The sequence below is a fragment of the Poecilia reticulata genome, linkage group LG16, assembly GCF_000633615.1.
Source record: "Poecilia reticulata strain Guanapo linkage group LG16, Guppy_female_1.0+MT, whole genome shotgun sequence".
Classification (NCBI taxonomy): domain Eukaryota; kingdom Metazoa; phylum Chordata; class Actinopteri; order Cyprinodontiformes; family Poeciliidae; genus Poecilia; species Poecilia reticulata.
This window is the reverse complement of record NC_024346.1, coordinates 5,896,960-5,911,689: the sequence shown is the minus strand read 5'-3', so window position 1 is coordinate 5,911,689 and position 14,730 is coordinate 5,896,960. Positions and strand designations below refer to the sequence as shown.

The window sequence follows — 14,730 nt, the reverse complement described above, 5'->3', positions numbered from 1 at the left end:
GAGGTTGTGCTGCTTCCAGCCTCTTCCAGTCTAACCTGAATCAGGATGCTGTTGTTTTTAATATACAGTCAGATATCAGGTCGTGCCATTATTTCTAAAGTGAGTTTTGTTGTGTTTTAGTCCGTATTTATCGTCTGGTGGAGAAAAGAAAATCTCCACATACCTCATAAACGTTATGTTCGGGGTGCGATTACAATAATGCACTGCAAAAACATCAAATCTTACCTAGCAATTTTATTCTAGTTTTTAGTGCAAATATCTCAGCGCACTTGAAATGAGACAAAACTAACATATAAGTATTTTTACAGAAACACATATGAGCTTGTTTTAACTCAATAATTCTTTAATATTGATTAAATAGTTCTAGCTAAACTTGCAGATTTTACTTATAACAAGGAAAAATGTCTTGTTATAAGTGAAATAATCTTCCAGTGGAACTAGCACTTTTTAAAAATTAATATTAAGGAAAAATATACTCCTATTTATTGCTGAGAAGTTACTAGTAACCTATATTTTTCTTATTTAAATTGTACTAAGATATTTGCACTAGAGCACGTGTCAAACTCGAGGCGCGCGGGCCAAATCTGGCCCACCATAGCCATTTTTGTGGCCCACTAGATCCTATTGTAGATCTCATAACATTATTTTATAAGTCAAATTAAACCAGTTTTTAACTGTGTATTGCCAAATGGCATCGATGTGAAAAGAATTTTATATTTTTAATTTGAAGAACTTCCCATCAAATGCAGAGAGCTATTTATTTGTATTGTTTTTTTTTTTTTGGTTGTTTTTGATTAGGAGTAGTGCATTTCTTCAGATGGTAACAGCACAAACAACCCTTTAAATTCACAGTATGTAACTTTTATAAAAAAAAATATATTTTTACATATATGTTGAAACTGTCACTATGTTTGTTATGAGACAGCTAATCTGTGAAGGCGTTGAGCTCCTCTGTCTTCTCACAGTGCTAACAACCAATCAGAGCCAGGAGGTGGGTCTTAGCGCTGTCCATCACCCGCTGTACGCGGCTGCTTATCCACCCCTTGCTCTCTGCCTGCTAAGGCTAACTAATATGGATGATGACAGATAAATGGTTTTCCTGTTATGGCAAGTGTTTTCTTTGACTTTAGCAGCAATTACATGAGCATGTTTGACAGCACTAAATCCCTCCTCCTGGCTCTGATTGGTTGTTTTCGACGCGGAGCGTTGCATTTCTTCAGATGACGATATTTGCTCAAGGAGAAGGTGGAGGAGCTTCATGTTTTCACAGATTATCTGTTTCATAACAAAGTGTGACAACATGGTTTTAATATGTACAAAGACATATTTTTAATTAAAGTTACATACTGTACCTTTAAGGAGATCCATGATCTTGATGAGTTTGACACCTCTGCATCAGAAACTAGACTTGATGAGCTTTGGTGTTTTTCTAGTGATGCTCTCCAGTATGAAAGGTTTGCAGTGGAGGGAGGGATGGAGGGACGGGGGGCGGATTAGAGACGTTGTGGAGGAAGAGGAGTGTGGGAGGGTGCGTCTGTATTCACCAGCCTACTCCAGGCCTGTGGTCTGTGAAAGAAGCTCCCCAGAAAACTGCAGCTGCTCGGCACCCTGACAAGACCCTCCAGATTGTTCCCCTCATAAAGAAGCTCAGCTGCCGGAACACTATTGACTCAAAGAGAAAACGAGAGAACAGCGACTCCCCTCCCTCCTACAACCTCAACATCAACACACTGCCCTGCTCTTTCTTTTCTCCCCTCGCCGATGTCCAAATTGCACCCAAAATCTATGCATACCACATGAATCCAGGGATGGCCGCCATCTGTGGGGTAGCCGTCGCCTGTAAATGGCGTCTGTGTCTTTCTTTGCTTGGTCTCCAGCGCAGGGACTGATTGTAAATTGGGCGGCCTTCCCCATAGCTGCCTAAATCACTTAGTCATGGAGAGCTGAGGAGGAGTTTCTCCGAGGTTCTAAAGGCCTGCGTTCCCCTTTGTGGACCATCTTGGATCGGGGCGGACAAATTGGTGAGCCCTGGAAAACACAGCGTCTGGAATTTCATCCTATTCAACCGTTTTTTTGTGTTTTTGCCTTTTAAATAAATCTCAGTTGACAAATAGAAGTTGCTGTTGAATGGAGGTGTTTTCCATACGTTTGCATGGTTTGTTTTATGTTATGTTTTACAGACGCAGATGGTGTGGGTTTGTGCTTACTGAATCTTTTCCTCATCTTATGTGGAAACTTCCACAGAATGTCACATTTTCACCTCACTACAGAAGAACTGGGAATTCGATATATTTTGGACACTGAGACGTTCCTTTCAAAATCCAACCAACAGTCTCACACAAACACAGTGCTTTGCAAAAAGTTTTAAAGGGGACTTATTATACAAAATTAACTTTTTACACATTTTTATACTTCCATTAGAGTCGCAACTGCTTCTAAAAACAGCCTAAGCACTTAAAAAAACACCTAGCCCTTATTTTGGCAACATGTTAATTTTTTTTGGTATCTGCTGTTGATTTTTAAGTCTTGTTCGATGGCCACTGTGCTGTTACCTAGCAACCCAACCTGAGTTCCAGAACGTTTGGTCGGCTGGTTTTTACCGCTGTATGCGCTGTACAATGGCTGCTGGAAAAGACAAGTGCTTTGTTGTTAACTTACCAACCAGAAACCTCTTGCTACAACTTTCTTGGTTGTGCAGGAGGCTCCACTTCTGCTTTTCAAAGACGTCTTAAAAATGTATGAGTGTAAATTTTGAGTTGGGGGGCGTGGCCAGAAGCAGATTATTTGGATTTAAAATGACAGAATAAAATCTCATCCTCTAAATGAGATAGGTTTTTAGTCTCCCTGTAATCTTTCAAATCGGTAATCAATAAATCTCCTGGAGTTTGTCACACATTTCCTATTCAGTTGTGGTACCTCAAAGTACAAAAACTTTATGCAGTATGAGCTTCAAAAACAGAGAATGAGGACAAAGTATGAAGTATTAGACCTAAAAGAAAACAAAAGTATTCACATTCCTGAACTTTTTCCTGTTTTATCATGTTGCAAAAATTAGAATTTTAAATGTGGGAAGCTAGAAGCAACAACCAAAAAAACTTACAGCTGTAATTGGAGTTATAGGTGATTATAGACAGTATTGACTTGTATATAAAGCATAAGATTTAAATAAAATACACTATTGCTGAAACGATTAATCTGATTAATTGTGATAATTTCATAACTGATTAATCGTTTTCTGGAGAATGTAAAATCAGAACATTTACTGAAAGAGCAGCACATTCAGAGTAGTAATTAAGTCAAAACTAAAAAATTGGTATATTTTTAATTTAAGATTAAAAAAAAAAACTTTGTATGTAAACATGTTCTACCCAGAACACATTAAGCAGCAGTTTTATCTTCTTCTGGTTCAAATTCTGCTAAATAAATCTCCTGTTGGACACCTTCTTTCTATCCAGTTATTAATCAATAAATCCAACAGATAAGCTCTACGTTGTATAGATCTTAAGCAGAAAGAGCTGCAGATGCATCTTTTACTACAAATAATCAAATGTAAACTAAAGAAATGCTTTATTATTGCATTTTAGACAGTAAAATGTTCATTATTAAATAAAAAAATAAATATATGGTTATTTGCGTATTTTACTGTATGTCTTATATCGTACCAAATAAGCTTACGTGGTTAAATGCAAAATCTGCAGAATATGCCAACTTTTAAAATCAGATTAATTAATTACTAAAATAATCATATGTTGCAGTCTTAAAATACACTGAGGTTTGTGGTTGTGGTGTAACAAAATGTGGTTCTTTGTGTATCTACAAGTCCTTCCTTTGAGTTATGAAAGTTTACATGATACTCTGACGTCTTTCTAGCAAACTAACTGAAGCTGACAGATCATTTGAAGCACAGTGCAGCTTTTCTGTGTGAACATGTTGGCATATTGTCATGGAACAGTCCAGTCTCAGAGGCTGAGGTTGAAACTGTGTCCAGCCATCGGAAAGCAGCCATTACCCATCTGTCTAACCACATTCATCGGCTACACATGTTAAGGCATAAAAGGAATTTGACTCAAGTTTCTTGAAGCTCTCAGAGCATTTCTACGCAGAATAAGGAGCAGTAAAAACACAGCGTAATAAGTAAACATTGGGTCTTTAATGTATGTAGTTATGTCAAATTAATGTATATAAACAATGAGATTAGCATTTTAATCTGTTATATTCTACTGGTTAAACAATTCAAATGCAATATGATAGTTTAGAAGTAAACTTTTGAGATACATTTTGGGAAAATAATTTATTATGCGTAAATGTATGACTTTATCATTTCAATTGACAATGAATGAAAGCTCCAGAACAGCTACAGCTTTTAACTGCAATTAAGTATTTTTATGAAAACTTAAAACACTTATGAATAAGGATTAATAACTTTACACATTTGATTGTAGGGTGAAAAATGTTTAACATAATGTAATTTTGATTGGTTGAAAGTAACTCTTTATGGGCTGGCAGAAGCCAATCACTGATCTTACTGTACACGGTGACTGTCCAATCAGAAACCAAGAGACTCATAGCTAAGGCCCGCCTACTTACGCCAGCCAGTAGTCGAGCTAAAAAACTGTCAAGTGAGTGAGCAGGATGGGGACGGCTTGATAGCAGCAAAAACACGTAAAAAAATGTAACGAGAAGTTGTAAAAACAACTTTAAAAGTTATCCATGCCATGTTTGGAGTTTACCACAGCACATGTTAGTAACCTACAGGTAAGTTTGCTTCAAAATAAGTCATGTCGGATTGTTTTTTTTACCCTCCTTAAAAGCAGGAGTTGAGAAATTTTAAAGGAAGCTAACGTTTTTCGCTAACAGGCTGATGTTTATCTCAATAGTCCTCCAACCTTCTCCTCCTTTTCTAGAGAAGCAGCAGCAGCAGCCTTGGGCAGTGCGTGTTTTTCCCCTGCGATAAGAGTAAGCAGCCAGTTTCGGAAGATGTCAGCGCCCAGTAACTCCCTTCAGCAGCCGAGGGTGAGGCGCAGCAATGCGGGCTCCCCGGGCTCGTTCACCCAGAGCGGCAGCAGCTGCAGCCGCTTGCACCCCATCCGCGCCACTGTGCCTTACCAGCTCCTGCGTGGGGGTCCGAGCAGCCCCACACGGCCGCAAAACCTGCACGGTGGGACAACAACCAGCCGGGTCTCGAGTAGCAGTCCCCCCTCCAGCCCTCCGCTCACTGCAGGAAGTACAAAGCAAAGAGTGTCACCCGAAAATAAGGAGGCTTCCTGTCCCCCAGACTCCCCAGTGTCAAAAGGTAAAACGAAAAGAGCGTTTTATATACTTAACTACACACATAAATGATATATCACCACGTGTGTGGTCGCCTTAGAGCGTGTCATTGTGCTTTCTGTTGTTACTGTTATGTAATTAAGAGTGGAAAGTGAGAATGTGTGTTAAAATTTCAGGGCTGGATTTAGGAGCATGTGGGCTCCTGGGCTAGAGCCAGTCGTGGAGGCCTACACGCACACACACTTTCTTTCAGGAATGCAGATTACACTATTGTTGATTATTAGGTACACATCGGCGTTTGGGACTGGTTGCCATGCAGTGCAGTGGAAGATCTGCTCTACTGAAGATTGGATGAAAAATATTCCCTGGATGTACAGTTCACTTTTTAAAAAATTAATTTGGTTGAGGTAGCACATCGCCACTGTATAAAGAGTCAAGACAGTGGGGGAAAAAACAAAAAAAGTTTGGGGAGAGTGGAGAAACTCTGTGCCTAAACATAATGTATATCACAATAAACCGCCATCTTGGTAGTCAAGCTCAGGGCAAGCATAGCTGAGCCATGGCTTCAAGACCAACAAAAAGAAAATATACTGACTAGTGTGCGAGAAAAATATATATCAACAAATTTGCTGCTGTCGGGGTGCACCTGTATGAGACAGAGAAACGTCATGGAAACATGATGTGGACAAGCTGCCTCCGGTTTACTATGACATAGTTAACTACCTAGTGAGGAGCGCCTACACCATGGATGCAAACAATCAATGTTTAAACGGATTTGTAAAGGACTTGCGAACTCTTCAAGTAAATAAGGTTCTGGTTACTGGCAGAGTAAGTACATGTAACATACACATAGGCTATATGTCCGTCTTAGCTAGCAGCTAAAAGCTACATTAGCTAAGATAATCTTGCTAGTTTTGTAGTACAGTAAATATCACTGATAATTATCTTGGTATTACACAAAGATGGGTAGAGTGTTCAAAAATTGGAATCGAGTAATCGATGAGCTAGTTCTGAGCTTATAGCTAGTTTATTGTTGTCATAGCAACTGCCATGGAGGTTAGGGATGCCTACCAACATGGCTGTCAGCTACATACTAAATGTGCCCGCTTTGAGAACTGTGTATAATGTCTGCTTACACCTTATTTTAGTGTCATAGTTTGAACGCCATCCAGCAGAGGGCGCCGCTGGTCATCCTTTGGCAAAGCTGGTGATACAGAAACAAAGATGGCGGCAATACCAGAACTGGAAAGAGAAATATTCCAAACGGAGTCCAGTGTGGGATGGAAAATTTACTTTTTGCATTGTTATTTTGAAATATAAACACTTGACAAACTCCTTAAGTTTCACCTGAGTAGCGCTCATTCAGCCAAGTCAGCATGTTATTAAAAATTTAACTCTATGTTTTGGAAAGACGGTCGGCCATCTTCATACAAGAGAAAGCAGAAATTTTTAAGAATATGGCCGCTTATTAATTAACAATTAGTAAATCAATAAGCTCAATCAACTTTAGATTAACTCATCAATTGATAACTTGCACCCGGAATCAAAATGTTATTACAAATCTAACAAACTACAACTCCCACATCTAGCCTAGTAGCTAACGCATTGACCAATGTCTTAGAGGTTTTTCCAGACAAAAGCATATTTGTCCACTCTAAGAAACCTTCTAATAATAATAACAGTAGTATTGCATCCCTTTTGTGTTTATCTGTATGCTGAAAATACGACTCACAATGTCACAGTAAAGTTGCTGATTCTTAATTTAAAGCTTGCTGTTATTGTATTTGAAAACGTATATAGTAAAAGTCTGTGTTTACAAAGTGCTAATTCATTAAAAATGTAGATTTTGTGCACAGGACTTTGCTAACAATCATCCCTGGATGTAACTTTTGGAAACATCATCTAAAAGCCTGGAAAAAGCCTTTTTTCCACGCACAGCTAGGCATTCATGATGTGGTTAGAAGAAGTTCTGTAAATCCATTACTGAAAGGAAGAAGAGAAAGGACCTCGTGGCAGAGAGACATGCTGCCACTTGTAATCTGTCCAGTTCATTCCCTGCAGAAACACGGCTGAGGGAATGTTACCTAATGACTGGTATCACTGGAAAGGGCAGAAACAGAACTCCCCAGTTTGTCCTGCAGGATATTAGAAAATCATGTGTTTGCAATTCTATTGTGTATCGTTAATAGGATATAAACAGGGCTCCCACACGGTCTGGAATATGAGTTAGGGATTATTACCATAATTATAGTCTGGAAAAATGTGGAAAATTAGAATATACAAAGGTATTTTTATTTTCAGACGACTTTATTCCTTTCATTTATCTATTTGATTATCCATTTTTCATCTGCCTTTCTAACTTATTTCCTTCTCGTAGTTGTTTTTGCAGATTTTGTATGAATGCTTAAAAATGGAAAATCAACATTTTTCTTTTTTCCTTGCCTGTGAGAATATAATTAGCAATTCTTTCTGATGTTAGTGTTACAAATAGGCCTGCTACAATAAGCAATAAATCAATTAATCACATGATAATTTAAAACAAGTTTATTGGTCTCAACTAGCGCTTTTGTTGAAGAACAATTTTGCTAACAGAAACTTCATAATTAATTTTATTTGTTGTCTTGTTTATTTATTTTTGGATATTTAAAATGTTTTCCAGTTTCTGTGCTAAATGTTTATTAGAATTTAAAGTTCATTGAGTTTTGAGAATTTCTGTTCTGTTATGACTTTATCACCAATATATTACTTAAAAATGGTCTTAAAACAACATTATTGTTTGTCGCAGTGACTTCTGGGACAATTTATTGTTTCATTATAAATGATACATTTGATAATTTTTACAGTCTGTTACACTAGACTGCAAAAAATAAGTCGTGTGACGTGCGTCGCTTCAGTCGCGCAGCGCTGGGCCTTGACGTCCGTTCATGTAGACTTTGAATGTAAACCAGACGCTCAAATCGCGTTTGGTGTTAATGCAGCTTTAGAACTAGCGCTTGCCTAGTTCCTATCTAATTTATAAAGAATATATGTAGATTGCATCTATTACTCGATTACAGTTTTGAGTACTCTACTTTCATTTTGTTGGTCTCTAAGCCATGGTTCATCTACGCTTTGCCTACCAAGATGGCGGTTCAGTGGCACAGATCACTTCCGGCTCAAACTTGTGGGAGCTGTTATTGGTCGCATTACAGGCAGGAAAAGTGGATTTGGTTCACATCTGCCTGCTGTGTGAACCTCCATATAGGACAGGCTACGTCAGATACCGTCTCTGATGCCTGGATAATTAGCTGTTAGCATGTTATGACAGCCATAAAACTGTTATACAGTTACAGTCTTAAGTCAGAGCCATCTGACCACAGCCTCACCAACCACAATGACTATTTGAGAATACTTGGATATATGAGTTATGACAACATTTATTTTCACTTTGGGATACATAAAGTGTTTTTGAATCAAATTAAATTAGCTTATAGTCTTACCTTTAGCTGAAACGGTCCTCCACTTTTCACAGTACAGGTCATGGTGGTGTAACTGGGGGACTTTATGCTTGCGAAGTGCTTTGCATTCCTTGTTTCTTTGAACGGGATGACCTCCAGCCTTGATGGCCAGCCTGCCATGCAGCGCAGGAAGCAAAGTCCCGTCAATAACAACTCTGAAGTCACTTTTGCCAGGCAGGGTGAATATGAGCTAGCCATGTTCAGCTAGCTCTTGGTGTTGATTTCCTACTCCAGCTGCATGCCACACATTCCTCAATCCTCCAAAAGAGATTACCTCTAACCCCAGCTGGTTGTTCATGTCAGTTGTGATGGAGGAGGCAAGGTTTTCCTAAATGCATGTGAACTCTCAAATCCAAACAATCAGAAGGCCAATCAGCACAGATTTTATGGCTATTCTGTGTTCAGAGGATTAGGATGGTCCTGCTTTCTGGATGCACCGACAGTTTCATGTTAACTTGTTGTGACCTTTTAGGTTCACCAGCGTGACGTCATTTCACCACACTGCTTACTGCTCACAGTCAAAATGCTGCTTCTGCTGAAACAGCTCAACTTTAACCTTTAAACTCACAGATTTAAAGGTTTAAGTATCTGATTCTGTTGAATTAAGCTGTCGAAGTTAGTTTTTATTTCTGTTCTAATAACATTATTACTTGAATGTAAATAATTTCTGGATTTTCATTTGTTAGTGTAAATGTTGTCTTTACCAAGCTAAATGTTAGCTGTTTCTGCACAATATCATCTTGATATTTTTGCCTGTTGCACTAAGCAATAAATCAGTTTATTACATAATAAAATAAAACAAATTCAATAATTTCCATTAGCATGATTTAGCGTTTTCCCTTTCTACCAAAAGCTGGATGATAAAATTCTTCAGTCTGGTGTTTTGATATCATCTTGCCATTTCTTTGAAGATCAGTTTTGAAACAACAAATAATTCATTTTATTTGTTGTTTCTGTTGTTTTGTTTATTTGTTTTGGACATTTAAAATGTCTTCCAGCTCCAGTGTTAAATGTTTATTAGAATTTAAAGTTTATTGATCTTTGAAGACGTCTTCTTGCATTATTATGTCATTACCATTATATTACTGTAACTGTTGGAGCAATTTATAGTACAGCAAAATTAGTTGTTGTGACATTCCTAAAATTAATGTTCAAAATTGCAGGACTTGTCATCGAAGGAACTACCTTTTTAGAAAATGCATCTCCAGGTGTCTGTATCCTTAAAAAAGTATTAAATTCTTGAATCTAATATTACGGCCTTAAAATGTCTTTAAATTTACTTGAAAAATGTAAGTTGGCCTTAAATATGTTAGCCAGGTCTTAAATTCTGTTGTGACATTTACTTTCCTACATTCTGTGTAGTTTAATTTTCTTGCTGGATTTTTTCCGTCAGGTAAACGTTGGAGTCGCCCACAGACATTTTTATGCTGTTCTGTAACTTGCGCTGATTGTGGCTGCTGCTAATTAGCCTCTAATGTACCCTTGCTAGCTAGTTAGCTAACTTTTTTGCATCTAGCAATATCATGTAAAATTTATTGCCAGTTGGCGATACAACAATGTTCATCTGTAATTTTCCTTCTTGGACTGCAGGAATCAGGAAAACCGTTTTGATAATTTTGTTGAAAAACTCTGAAATCTCTTCTTCAGAGTAAAAATGAAATGGATTATGTGCTTCAAACAAGGGAGTGGCGCTGGATTTTTAAAAAAACTTTTGTTATGTTTTTATACATAACAAAACCAACTGTAAAAAAAAAGCAAAAATTTGCTATTTTTAGTGCTAGTTTGAGTGAGAAAGGATACCTTAAATGACTGCATATCAGTTTATTTTAAGTTAATGAATTATGGAGATAAATGGTCATGAAAACACTGAAATATTTACTTGCACAGTATATGTTGTTTAAAAACTTATTACTTATAGCACCATTTTGTAAGTGAAAATTTTGGTACAAAGGGACAAAATGACCAGCAACCAACTGGTAACGTCCAAGTTCTGCATTAAAAAGCTTCAGTGTAATGTTAGCATGTGCTGCATCATTACTTGGTATAAAAAGTTTGAAAAGCACTGGAGTAGAAGAATAAACATAACCAAACTTTGCTGTCATAATAAAGTCTGGGAAATGCCTGGGGTTAGGTGTGTAACCCCAGGTGAAGCGTGAATCTAAATGCTGACTGATTTTTGTTTTGCGATCCTCAGATCAAGCGAAGTTCTGGGAATTTTGTTTTCAGATGTTGTCAGGATGAACCCTTGTGAAAACCCACAGGAAACTGCTGACCGCATGTTTGTTTTTATATTTTCTTCTGTCTCTCAGTTAATAAAGCCAAACATCTAAAAGCCTGGAAATGTCTTGTGAAGGGAAAGTTCACGTTAAAATCCAACATAAAGCTTTTCCTTCAACGCCACTTTCTTACTACTGAAATCAGCAGATGGACTTCTTTGATGTCTCGACTTCTTTCACCGTTTCCTTTTTTTCTCATAAGGAGATTATTGTAGTCTGGTGAATGGGAAGGAGGGAGTTAGTGGGGGAATGGAAAATAACCACAATCCCAGTTCAGGGAGCGATGGCTTCGCTTATATCAATATTGATGGAAATTTAGCCTGCTTCCCTTGTCTGCAATGCTTCAGGGAATTTTACTGTAGCCCAGTAAGCTTACTTAGGCAATACCTTTGGGTGGGTAGGCTTGTGTGTTTTATGAACAAAGAACAACAATGACTGGCTGTGCAGCTCCACGAGGGACGGGGCGCCTCATGTAGATGGTTTAGTCTGTGTGTGCTTTGTGTGTGTGTGAAAGGCCTTTGCCTTGGCTCCTCTGGCAAGAAGTAAAACAAATGCACACATCTCCCACATATGACTCCGTCCTTCAGCATTTGACGTCAAAACGAAGCAGCTTAATTGCAGTAATTACACACCTGAATGGTTTCATTTAGGCTAACAAACACGTTTCACTGCGGCCTCAGATAGTCCAGTGGTTACTTTGGATTTGTCCTGTTTGGTCTTCCATTGCGTGCCTCTGCAGGATTGTTGTGTGGATGCAGGCAGTTTTGATGTGCATTGCAGTGTGGTGGCTTATGAGCTCTTTATGTGGGTGGTGTGTGCTTAACTGCTCTAGGTCACAGCAGATTGCTCCCATAACATGAGATACTCCTGCTCAGCCTTTGGCATTTCTCTCTGCTTTCAAGCTCCTTTCTTTCTCTCTCTCTTTCTCACTCATGTGGTTCAACAACATCTTTGAAAACAAGAAGGGATCAAGGTCAAATTCCTAAGTGCAAACACGAAAAACTGAAGTAACGTCACTCACACATGGACCAACTGAGAAATTGGTTTGCTTAAGTTGTTTGGGGTTGCATATAGATGGTATGTTAAGTCAAATGTTTCCTTCTTCACAGCGGAAAGATCCAAACTACAGGTGCGTAGCTCCAGTGCCATACGGAGAGCGTCTTCCTTGGACGCCATCACAGGACCTTACCTCACTGGCCAGTGGCCTCGGGACTCCCACGCACCGTACCCTTCCTGTATGAAAGACAAAGCCACACAGGTACTCAGACCACAGCAGAGTCCAGCTCAAACCAGGTGTTTACTGGGACTATGACAGGCTATCACCACACTTTACCAAAATTATTGAGATAATACAAGGATTTTTATAACTTTCTACATTTGCATGCAATTCCGTCACTGCAAAAACACAAAATCTTGCCAAATATTTTTAGTTTTGTTTTTAGTGCAAATGTCTTAATACACTTGAAATAAGACAAACTAACTTAAAAGCAACTTTTGAGGAACAGACAGAGGCTTGTTTTAAGTAAATATTGATGAAAACGTGCTAGTTACACTAGCAGATAAATTAAGTCGCAAGATGGGAAAAATGTCTTGTTATAAGTGAAATTCATAAGTGTTGTAAGTGGCAGAGAGACGTTGGAGTAGGGGATATGAGCTCATCGTCATTTTGATTGTTGGAAGTTTGAACGTCCTCCTCTGGGATTTGGGGTCATAGTTCAGGTATTGCTTTAGCTTTTAAGATGCTAACTAATTAGCTGCTACCAACTGTAAAAAAACAACAACAAAAAACAAAAGTGTCCAACTACCTAAAGCATAATTGTCCAAAAAGTTTGGATGCAGTTTGTTAATGATTTGTTAAATTATTGGCTGACAACCAAAGAAATTGATTCAGAATTGATTGATCTGCCAGAATTGATTAGTCTTTTTTTCTGGTGTTTGTTGCCGCTGACCCTCCATATCCATGCATCGGTTTTACATTTAGCCTGATCTCACTGTTGGTTGGCAGCCCACGCATGATTATCCAGTTTCAGAAAGAGTTTAATTTTTGAAGGACCGTGGCTTGTTGCGGGCTTGTGTTATGAAAGAATACTGAATATGTATGATTTGCAAGAGGGCAGCTCTCCCTATTGCTAACAGAAGCCTTTCATGTGACTGAATGAAGACCGCCAAGCCTAATTTACATGGGCTTCGTCCCTTTACCCCTCATTTGCCTTGCGTTTCTTTGTTTGTTCTCCGAGGAAGTGGTAGGGGGGAGCTGGTGAGGTTTCTCGAAGTGGCTATGTGCAAAGTAAACACATCTAATTACAGGGTTCCTGTCTGGATCTGGAAAGTATGGAAAATCAGTTTGACAATTATCAAAGAGAGCATAAAAATGCAGAGAAACATCTAGGCACGCCGTTATCTCATAGACTTCATGCTTTTTGGCACAAAGTGATGTTGAGCCTGTCCTGTCCTGGTGAGATGAGCTCATAAGAGTCTGACTCACAGAGCTGTGGATGATGGAAAACATTTGTTATGGCAGTAAAAATTGTAATGTGAGAAAATGCGACGCACATCACAGTCCCAGAGCGATTTGTCGGAGCTCGAACCCACTTAAGGAATAGTCATAGACCACTTCCTGTTTGCAAGTTCTGCCTGAGCCCATCTCTCTTTTTTTATAAGACAACAGCAGAAAGCAGCAGACAAAAGGTCCCTGCTCTCTTTTGTTTTGCATTGCACCAGTTCAAGACGGCCTCTCCTTTGAGCTGTAATGCAGCTCTGCATGGAGGTGAAGTTGTTTGCACCTGTCCCCCAGGCGAGGCGAGGAGAATTCCCACTGCTTACCACCTGGCCCTCATGGCTGCCTGCCTTTTGTGTGGGAGTTGAGGAGCAGAGGGTCCATACATATGCTAATCGCGCTTCCAGGATATGTCTGCAAGCCCTAGACCCTGCGGTTACAGAGCACAGAGAATCCGTATGAAGATTAAAGCTCTGACACACCAATTCACACACAAGAAAGGCAGACTGATCAAACAGTTTGTGTAGCCTGACATTTTACATTATTAGTTATATGTGAGCACAAACCACAGATCGTCAGTAGCTGCGTTTCCACTACAGATGAGTGCAAGTCTTTGTCAAAAAAACACACTGTTGCAATTGTGCTGAACCATTAAATAAGGGTGCATTCACACCAGTTGTGTTCATTCCGCTTTAATCGAACCCCAGTCCATTTGTCTGGAAAGTCCTGTTGGTTTGTGGAGTGAATGACCAAAAATGTCATGAAGGGTTGAGATTAAGGCTGTTGTAAACGATTATTTTAGTAATCGAGTATTCTGTTGATTATTCTGACGATTAATCAAGTAATCAAATATAAATTTGATCAAATAAAATATTGGTAAGTTCAAAGACCATCTACTCCAGTTTTTGGTTTATGTATTCATCTTCAGTGAGTTTAACAGCTGAACTCTCACCTTGTCCAGCCATTCATAGCTTTTGTGTTCATGTTAGCAACGGGATTTGATGCTGTCGTTTGCCACACACAGAAACTCACCTACCAGGTGTGTAATGTTGAGACCAGGATGATATGAAATGTATTTTCTCATTCGTTCGTAACGTTACACTTATGTTAAGCATCAACGACAGTGGAGCTGCTCACCGTGTTCAGGTTATCCCACTCACCTGTGTAAGTACACCCGCTGCGCTCTTCACCA

At 38.9% G+C, this 14,730-nt stretch overlaps 1 protein-coding gene across 2 annotated transcripts in view; it reads left to right on the top strand.

Annotated features, from left to right (window-relative positions):
* The first annotated feature begins 4,507 nt into the window (after window positions 1–4,507).
* Window positions 4,508–14,730, top strand: part of glcci1b (glucocorticoid induced 1b) — a 33,041-nt gene continuing 22,818 nt past the window's right edge. Inside the window, exons 1-3 of one of the 2 annotated variants that reach the window (XM_008430975.2) lie at window positions 4,508–4,755; window positions 4,905–5,293; window positions 12,151–12,299. In XM_008430975.2, coding sequence (XP_008429197.1) covers window positions 4,739–4,755; window positions 4,905–5,293; window positions 12,151–12,299 — 555 coding nt within the window. In that variant the 5' untranslated portion in view covers window positions 4,508–4,738. The remainder of the gene's footprint in view (window positions 4,756–4,904; window positions 5,294–12,150; window positions 12,300–14,730) is intronic. The other variant, XM_008430974.2, reaches the window with a different exon arrangement.